Here is a 9,864-nt window from a genome sequence, read left to right on the forward strand (position 1 = left end):
CAGTAGGTCATCTTCTACGAAGCACGAATACAGCGCAACCCGGAGTGGAAGGGAAAGATAACGGTCGTCACGTTTCATCGTAGCCCTTTTCCCAAAAATTACCAATTTCCAACTTTGTAAATACTCCATGGAATCAAGCATTTGGCTGATTACCATTCCATATATAATAATTTGAGCCTTGTGCCTTTCTTTGCAAATCGAGTCTTATTCAGTTTCTTGAAATGCATTTTAAGTTTAAACAGTCATTTTCTTGAAACAAATGTTTTCATAAAATAAAATGAATTTACTTGCAAAAATAAAGGTGAAATTTCTTTCTAAGGTTTACAAACAATAGGAAGAATGCAAATAGTTGCTCCGAGAACGGTTGAGACTCCGGGAACCAAGATTTTCCCATGAGGTCGCTTTGCGAACATCTCCCGATGACGGATCTTCACTTCAATTCATATTACTCACTTCGAACAGCGGACAACTGATAACCAGGCATTCCCAACAGAGTTCGAACTACAAGAAGAGGACATCTTCTAATCAACAAGATTCAAGTCGTATCATAGGATTTTACATCCGCGACAATTCTATTCACATTCACTTTGCATTTCATAAATCATCGTAGTATTCATGCATTTTGTCTCACATCATATTTGCGTAATGAGCATAGTCTAGCCAGGTTTTGATCATGTTAATACCCAAATTACTTGGGCATATACTCGAGTTTCCCCTGCAAAGTTGCAAAAGGGTTTTCTTCTTCATAAAGAAGGTTCATACACCCAAATTCCCCAAGCAAGTCAACAAATGGTAGTCTCCCTCAAAGAGATAGTTTGTTCACTTTTGGAGTTTCCTCAGCCGAGATCCTCCCGCAGAGCGACACTCGACAGTCCTCTTCAAATGAGATAGTCTGTTTCGCATTTTGGAATTCCCCACAGGATCGATGAGCGGTTTTCCTCTCCAAGAAGTGTGGATTCCCCAACATAATTGACAAGTGGTAGTTTTTCCTCCTGGAAAACAGTTTGGTATTTCCCCAGCAGGGTCAAGAGATGCCACTCTTTGTCAAAGAAAACAGTTTGGTATTTCCCCAGCAGGGTCAAGAGATGCCACTTTTCGTCAAAGAAAATAATTTGGAATCTCCCCAGCAGATCGACAAATGATCCCCAGCGGAGTCAGTGAATGGCAGTCTCTTTCGGCAAAAGACAGTTCACTCACTTTTTCGGACAAAAATAACGAATGGCAGCCTTCTTCATGAAGACAGTTCGTTTCGCTTAAAGATTCCTCAACAAAGTCAGCAAATGGCAGTCTCTTTCGACAGAAGACAGTTTGCTCACTTTCTTTCACGGCAGGGCCAACAAATGGCGGTCTCTTCCAATAGAAGACAGTTTGTTCCCCTAGCAATTGGCAAATGGCAGTCTTTCCCCAAGGAAAGACAGTTTGTCTGTTAAAACATTCAAGAGATCGACAAATGGCAGTTTCTTTAAACAGTTTGTCTGTTTCTGGGATGTTTCATCCCCTCCAGAGTCGACAAATGGCGGTTCTCCTCTTAGGAAAACAGTTTGTTGGTTCTCTGGCACAAGTCGATGAATGTGGGTTTTCACCCCGAAAACAGTTCGTCTGCCTTCAAGCAAAGTCATTAGCCCCTCAAAAGAGCGCGGGACCATATGACAATCCTTCAAAAACGTCAAGTTGAAAGGAGGGATGGTGAAGTTTCTTTATTTACCGTCAAATGGTATCTTACCTCCAAGTGCTGGTAAGAAGTTTGATGAGGAAACAAACCCTTGAAGTTTCTTTATTTACCGTCAAATGGTATCTTACCTCCAAGTGCTGGTAAGAAGTTTGATGAGGAAACAAACCTTTGAAGTTTCTTTATTACCATCAAATGGCGTCTCATCTCCAAGTGCTGATGAGAAGTTTGATGAGGAAACAAACCTTTGAAGTTTCTTTATTACCATCAAATGGCATCTTACCTCCAAGTGCTGGTAAGAAGTTTGATGAGGAAACAAACCTTTGAAGTTTCTTTATTTACCGTCAAATTGCATCTTACCTCCAAGTGCTGGTAAGAAGTTTGATGAGGAAACAAACCTTTGAAGTTTCTTTATTACCATCAAATGGTATCTTACCTCCAAGTGCTGGTAAGAAGTTTGATGAGGAAACAAACCTTTGAAGTTTCTTTATTACCATCAAATGGTATCTCATCTCCAAGTGCTGATGAGAAGTTTGATGAGGAAAAAAATCTTTGGAGAATTTCTCTTTATCTGAGATATTGTCCAAAATCACAACTTAGACCAGTTTCGAGATGCAGACATCCGAAACAAGAGGAGGTTGCTTGCCTTTTTCTAAGTGTCAACACTTAGTTAAAGAAGATGGATTGCGCATCCTACATTGCCATCCATTCACCAGAATTCACATGACGTATTCCTACAGGAGTTTGTCTCCTCATTCCCCGCTAAGTACGATAACGGAATCAGTTCATGTAAAGATTTTATCAATTACAACATCTCAGGAGCGCCCAAAATTCGGGCATTCTTTGATATTTAAGTCTCTTTCACGCAGGAGAGATCGAGATATCAATCTCTCTCCCTCCGGATAAAAGAAACTTAAATAGGGGCATCTGTCATACCCTAATTTTTGACCCCCCTGAGATGACATATCTTCAGGATTTTCATCAGGTCAAAGCAAGTACCCAGAGCAGTCACTTCTTCATCTGGCATTTGATCAGGGATGTTCAAAGACAAGAAAACTCAGGCAAAGGATCAATCACTAGAAGGATTGTTCTCTAACACAATCATAGGACTCAAAAGCTTCACTTTTATATTCACCTATGATTGATTAGACACCCAGTCATCTGAGTACAGGTTTACCACTACGCCAGAATTAATTTTAGACAGCACTACATAGACAGCGCTTTTTTTCCAAAGCGCTGCTATAAGTTCTTTAAAAAATAAAATATTAAAACTTGAGAAAAAGCGCTGCTAAAGGATTAGTATAGAAAGCGCTTTAAAAAAGCGCTGCTATAGGTCATTTAGACTGCATTATATTGGCAGCGATTTTTTCCCATAAGCGCTGCTATAAGTATAAAAAAAATTAAAAAAAATTAAATTTTAGAAAAAGCGCTGCTTAAGCTAACTTTAGACAGCGCATTTGAAAAGCGCTGCTGCCTTAGGTGAATAATTTCTAAAAACTTTTGGCTTAATTGCAATTTTGGTCCCTCTATTATTCATTTTTTTGAGTTTTGGTCCCCCTATTTTAAAATCTGGATTTTTAGTCCCTTTGTTTTAGTTTTTTTGAGGATTTTGGTCCCCCTATAAATCCAAAGGCAATTTTTAATGAAATGGAACTCAGATTAATGACATGTTCCGCATAAATCTTAAATAAAAATAGTTTTTTTGAACAGATTATTGCTGAACTGGCATTGACACATCATCAATAAGAGTTTCATTTCATTTAAAATTGCCTTCGAATTTGTAGGGGGACCAAAATCCTCAAAAAACTAAAATATAGGGACTAAAATTCCGGATTTTAAAATAGAGGGACCAAAATCCAAATAAATGGATAATGGAGGGACCAAAATTACAATTAAGCCAAAACTTTTTCAAAACAACTAAAATAATTAGAAAGCGCCGTACGAAAAAATCAGTTCTTCTTCTCAAACTCATAAACCCTAAAATCCCATACGAACTTCCGCTCCCATTAATTTCATCCTCTCAAACTCTCAATCCCTAAAATCCCAAATCGAGCTTCTTCGACGTTACTGCCTTTGTCATCGAGAGGGAAAATCACAATTCTAAAATCCAAGTTCATAATTCCAGAATCTTCACCTCAACTTGCCACCACAGCCACAACCAGGTTCTTCTCTCACTCTCTCTAGCTTTCATCGTTTGAGTATCACCGAATCTCGTTTTGCGAAAATTCAAAACCGTTTGTTCACTGAGATAACCCTAACAAATCAGAATCAGTTTAGCTTTTTTTCATTCGTGTATATGTTTGCGGTATAGATCTAATTTTGAGGATTGCTTGATATGAATTTCAACATTTGTTGTTGTTGGAAATTGTTGTTTGCTGAACAATTACTTGAACAATTTGTTGATTGTGAGTTAAATTTTTGGAGACCGAAATGGTGGTTTGTCGGTGATTTGTCTCTGTTACCAGCCTCTCATAGTTGAAAATAGTTCAAGTGTTTGCTATAATTTTTCATTGAATTTGAAAATACCAGCCTCTTTATTAGGGATTTTAGGTGAGTATAAGATAGGTAATATGGGAACATTGAATCAAGATTTAAAGGCGATATCAAAGAAATGAAGAAAAAATAAACCAGAAACAGAAAAAGGACTAACAGATAGGTCATTGGTTATGTTGGAAATCTCTTCCTTGGCTTTCTTGTAGACCCAAAAATTTCCAAGTTTAGTCATAGCTTTATCCATCTATTTCCTTCTAAGTTTTTCTTGCGGAAAGAAAAGAAAATGAAAATGGTGTTTAACCACTTAGAGACAATTAGTGTATGTGTGTGTGTCACTATCTTGTATGGTAAAGAAGACAACTCAGAACGTACAAATCTCTGCAATACAAATTGTTTTGCATTTGTGGAAGCGGCTGAAAAACTAGGTATTCCAAGGCTTTACTATTACAGCTCAAGCTATTTCTCCAACTGTGCATCTCATTTTATCATAAAGTTTAGACCTCATGATGATTTAGTTTCTGATACACAAAAGTTTTCCATTCCTTGTGTGCCTCATACCATTGAGATGACACCTTTGTTGCTAGCTGATTGGATTAGGACTAAGAACTCAGCAACAGGCTCTTTCGGTGCAATATTTGAATCGGAGAAAAGAAGCTATGGAACACTATACAATAGTTTTCATGAACTTGAAAGTGATTATGAGAATCTTAATAAAACTACTATAGGAATCAAATCTTGGAGTGTGGGGCCAGTTTCTACATGGATTAACAAAGATGATGTAAAAAAAACAATAGAGGAGATGTTGGAAAAGAGAGATAATTGTTGAATTGGCTTAATTCTAAGCCAAATGAGTCTGTTTTGTATGTATGTTTTGGAAGCCTTACTAGGCTTTCTCATGAACAGATTGTGGAAATAGCTTATGGACTTGAAAACTCAAGTCATAATTTCATTTGGGTTGTTAGAGAAAAGGATAAAGATGAGGATGGAGAAGGTTTCTTACAAAGTTTTGAGGAAAGGATGAAAGAAAGCTACAAGGGATATATCATATGGAACTGGGCACCACAGCTTGTGATATTGGATCACCCTGCAACAGGAGGGATAGTGACTCACTGTGGTTGGAACTCAATTCTTGAAAGCTTGAGTGTTGGTTTGCCAATGATCACATGGCCTATGTTTGGTGAGCAATTTTACAATGAGAAGTTGCTTGTTGATGTTTTGAAAATTGGAGTTTCAGTTGGAGTTTCATATTAAGCTAAGAGAAAGATTTTAAGTAGAATTAAACGTTGTTGTTTACACTGCAATGTTGTAACCAGAATCAAATAAACCTGACTCCATTGGGGCATTTTGTTGAACAACATGTGGTTACCTCTGAATAAGAAAACCCAGCAATGCAAAAACAAATGCAAAACAATTTGTATTGCAGAGTGTATGTGTGTGTTGCTATCTTGCATGATGAAAGATAAAATGGTGAAAAATGACATAATATTTGGCTACTGACCAATCTCTATAAATGGTGTGATGTAGAAAGTTTTGGCTAATGCTTTAACGTGTGATGTATATAGTTAGCTTAGCTGCATAACTTGCCTTATAATCTAAATTAATAAGACTAATATCTATGCTTTTATCGTTTGTGGTTAAAAAGTGTTGTAGAGGTCGCTAATGGTTGTCTCTTAGTAAAACCTTCAAGTATAAAGAGTTCTAACTTATTTGAGAATGCAAATTCGATTCGCATATTTTGCACAGCTTGCTGGAATGATAGCTAGATCGTTGTTCTCTGCTATTTGATATATGATACATCATCTGTCATTTTATCTTCATTATGATACTTGTCATTTGTATTTCCATCCTAATATGTTTAGAACTTTCTCTATTTATCCATGCCTTTATTCTTTAGAATATGTTTGTATGTTTGTAAATTATAGCCCCTTCTAATGTCTCATAATGTTTGTACTTGTATATTTAAGTCCCTTTAATGTGTAGAATGTGTCATTTTATTTAATTGGGTGTGAAACATTACCGACCTCTACAACACTTTCCGCGGCTAAGTCCTTTATGTGTGTAGAATGTGTCCTTTTAATGTTTGTAGAATGTGTCCTTTCACTCTAAATTAGAAAACAAAGCCTAAGAAATCAGGATCATGAAAGAGGGGTCTATTAATTTAAAATATACTTTTATTATTAAGCTTTATTTGTTGAATGTATATAATCTAAAGAACTAAAATAAAAATCTTTCATTTTTTTTGGCATGATTGGAAAAAGACAAAATAGTTAAATAAAGAAGAAAATGAATTGACATAGGATGAGATAGAGTCATGGATGGAAATGATAAACGTAAGCAATGAATTCATGTGTGAATTAACATGGTTTTAGATTTCAATTTAATTTCTATAAGTATGCTATAAACAATCATACATGAAGCTATTATTAGGCTTCGTTTTGTAAATACACTTTTATTTTTATTTTTAAATTTTTTAATTAACATATTTAGTTTATATTTCTTTGATCTCATTTGAATATAATAAACAATCATAGCATTTTCCATTATTTTTATCTTCCATTAACTTTTTCTTTTATATTTTTCAGGAATATCTTTGCTAGCTAGGAGTTACTTGTGAAGAGTGAAGTTCAGATCGTTTCTAAGAATCTTATAGTGTGTGGTTCCAGAAGCTGTTGACTTTCTCTATAGGTAATTAGTTGTTCTTTTGAAATAGTTGCGTGAATAACTATAGTGTTTTTGTTTACATTAATTAGTAGTAATTTCATAGATAAAAAATGGATGACTGCCGATCGATTGTCAGAAGAGTACGAGAATGGGGTATTGGAATTCGTTTGAGTATTATAAGTTTTTACGCGCATTTTATGTACATTTGTTTTTACATGGTTATGTTAATTAGACTCCAACAAAATCCAAAGCAAAAGATAAGGGGATTCCGCGGAAAATCGAGTAAGTTGCAACAATAAAAGAGGTACATCACAATTATATGATATTTATGCATAGAAAATGTTAATTCGTGATCTTATAATTCATGATCTTATACAAGTTTTCCGAGCACAAAGCGGTAATCAAGTACCAAAGAGTAAATCCAACAACATTACATGGATTATAATGGAGGTATATTAATTAATTATCACAATTTTGATTATATTAATAGAGATGATACTTGATAAAACTTAGGCCTTATCCATATTTACTTTCATGTGTAGTGTCCTGGGCAGCGTAATGAAATAGATTGCGGTTTTTACATGTTGAAGTTTATGAAAGAAATTCTTCTTATGGATCGAATAGAGATTCCATCCAAGGTATGGATTTCTAACTTAGGAGTTATTTTAATATATAACACATATTTCTCATATAATTAAATAGTTTTAACTTAAACATACTATGTTATATTATTATGTAGTACTTTGATGAATTCAAGCGTGCTTATTACTCAAGTTCTCAGTTGGATGAACTTTAGGAGGATTGGTGTAAATTCATGATTGAGTCGAAAGTTATATAAGGTATATTGTAATCTTACTTTAATTGATGAGAATTTTGAGTATATTCAAGTGTTGTCATGTGGTATATTGTAATCTTACATTGTTTGTCATGTGGTAAATTATATTTTGTTTGTATCATGGTATGAATTACAATATTTTGGTGTTGTTTCAGGTTATATGTGCAGATGTAGAAGATAGAGATGAATAGATTTTGTAATGGTATAATGGTGCAAAAAAAATGTGGCATATCTTTTGGTGTTGTTTTTTTGTAAAAGTATATGTACAAGAGTAATAGTATATATAAGTACATTGGTGCAATTGTATATGGTATATCTTTTGGCATTGTTTTTAATTGGATCGAAGCTCCAATTTGTGAGAATTTGATGCATATAATCTGGTGCAAATTGTGGTTAAAAACAGGTGCAAATTATGGTTAAAAATAGGTGCATATAAAATGTATAATACAAACAGCGCTAATTTAAGTAATTTATTTTAAAAAATTTGTATAGTTTAGACAGCGCTTTACACTAAAAGCGCTGCCTAAAGAGGCTTTTTTTTTTTAATTTTTGGTTTTAGGAAAGCGCTGGCATAGGGGAACCTTTAGCAGCGCTTTCAAATTAAAAGCGCTGTCTTAAAGGGGCCTTTAGCAGCGCTTTTGAAAAAAGCGCTGTCTTAAGGGGGCCTTTAGCAGCGCTTTTGAAAAAAGCGCTGTCTTAAGGGGGCCTTTAGCAGCGCTTTCAAACTAAAAGCGCTGGCTTAAGGGGGCCTTTAGCAGCGCTTTCACTTTTAAAAAAGCGCTGCCTTTACCTACAGCAGCGCTGGAATAGAAAGCGCTTTGAAGCGCTGTCTAAAGCCAAAAAAAGCGCTGTCTAACGTCTTGTTTGGCGTAGTGTACTCAGGTCACCAGACTAGGGTTTTTGAGCCTATCAAGGACTGAAATCAGGGATCACCTTTGGGAAACCCTAAAAAGCTCCAAGACATATATTAAAGACTTCAATCATCTTCAAGTGATCCATACAATAAGATCCACTGGACATCACACCTCAATTCAAGATCCACAGTCACCAATTTCATCTGGTCGACAATTAGGGTTTTTAACCTAATTCACCTGGATAGTTGACTTTTAATCAGGGCATGGATCCAAAACTCAAGACATGATTCAAGAACCTCTACTAACTCAATATAACCCATTTACATCACTCATTTGAGGAGAAGATCTTAATTCCACACAAAAGTCCAAAATCTCACTTTATCGGGAAAAAGTCAACTGTATGGGATCACCTTTGACTTTTAAGATTTTTGGTCAAACCATGACTTTCAAAGATCAATATCATCAATATATGGATATTAAAGTCATTTGACCAAAGAAATTCAAGAAGAATCATCAAGGAGCAAAAAGTCGGGAATTAGGGTTTTTGAGGGCATTGTGGGAACTCAAAATTTCACCTACACAACTCAAAAAACTTCCAACATGAAAGTTGTAGATCTTGCAAAATAAAACAACATCTTACATAGGAACTTTTTTCAAAAGATCAACCATTTAAGAGATTTGGAATTTTCAAGCTTTAGGTTATAAAAACTTAGAAATTTTTCTAAGTGTTTTAACCTAGTTTTCATCCAACTTTGAGCTCATTTTTCACAATTTTCCCAAATGATTCTGAAGAAACCCCAAACTAATGATTTGAATTAGATGTTTAGGGCTTTCCAAATTCTGCTCAACCTTCTCCAAGTTCATTTTGAGCTAGGAGTTATGCTTGTTCAAAGTTGGCCTCATGAAGTGAAATTATAGGTCATGCCTCATTTTGGAACTTTGAAATTTTGTGCACATGACCTCACTTATGGATGCTACACGACCCATAACACATATGAAAACATGCCATGCATTCATTTTCACCATAGCATAAGAATTGAGGAAGATTCCCAAAACAAGAACATGTGATTATGTAATGATTACATTTGGGAATTTATGGCAAATTGATGAATCACCCAAGGAATCTTCTCACCAACCAATTAGAGCTCATTTCTGTCTCAGAATTGTCCCCTAAGATCAAGCAAAATCGAGGGCTAGGGGATTGATCAAATGGAATCAAAATTCCCATCATTGCATTTTGGATATTTTTTAATTCCTTCATAGCCAAGAAACCAAATCAACCTCACTAAGCAAGCTCTCTCCTCTGCAACTATACTGAACCATTTGCCTACAAATACAAGTGCTATCCTTCA

General features: G+C 35.3%; 1 protein-coding gene and 1 pseudogene across 5 annotated transcripts; both read left to right on the top strand.

Annotated features, from left to right (window-relative positions):
• Window positions 1-3,584: 3,584 nt before the first annotated feature.
• LOC131643101 (uncharacterized) lies at window positions 3,585-7,971 on the top strand. 5 transcript variants are annotated; one of them, XR_009296131.1, is made up of 7 exons: window positions 3,585-3,831; window positions 6,745-6,847; window positions 7,056-7,127; window positions 7,203-7,273; window positions 7,366-7,461; window positions 7,563-7,662; window positions 7,814-7,971. XR_009296131.1 is itself a non-coding variant. In XM_058913248.1 (7 exons), the coding sequence occupies exons 3-6, from the start codon at window positions 6,934-6,936 to the stop codon at window positions 7,617-7,619; spliced, it is 396 nt and encodes a 131-aa protein (XP_058769231.1). In that variant the 5' UTR covers window positions 3,585-3,831; window positions 6,745-6,847; window positions 6,927-6,933; the 3' UTR covers window positions 7,620-7,662; window positions 7,814-7,971. The 5 variants fall into 5 exon arrangements, 2 of the variants coding, with proteins under 2 accessions (XP_058769231.1, XP_058769230.1); XR_009296132.1 differs by having other exon boundaries at window positions 7,056-7,105; XM_058913248.1 differs by having other exon boundaries at window positions 6,927-7,105.
• Window positions 3,840-6,733, top strand: LOC131643100 (soyasapogenol B glucuronide galactosyltransferase-like; annotated as a pseudogene).
• Window positions 7,972-9,864: the final 1,893 nt, after the last annotated feature.

The sequence above is a fragment of the Vicia villosa genome, unplaced genomic scaffold (genome assembly GCF_029867415.1).
Source record: "Vicia villosa cultivar HV-30 ecotype Madison, WI unplaced genomic scaffold, Vvil1.0 scaffold7, whole genome shotgun sequence".
NCBI classification, from domain to species: domain Eukaryota; kingdom Viridiplantae; phylum Streptophyta; class Magnoliopsida; order Fabales; family Fabaceae; genus Vicia; species Vicia villosa.

Excerpts from the sequence above, each read along its gene's own strand:
- LOC131643101 (XM_058913247.1), top strand. The coding sequence starts at position 6,934 with ATGGATGACTGCCGATCGATTGTCAGAAGAGTACGAGAATGGGGTATT. Across the intron at positions 7,274-7,365 it reads TTACATGGATTATAATGGAG|TGTCCTGGGCAGCGTAATGA; the intron begins GTATATTAATTA and ends TTTCATGTGTAG. Across the intron at positions 7,462-7,562 it reads GAATAGAGATTCCATCCAAG|TACTTTGATGAATTCAAGCG; the intron begins GTATGGATTTCT and ends ATTATTATGTAG.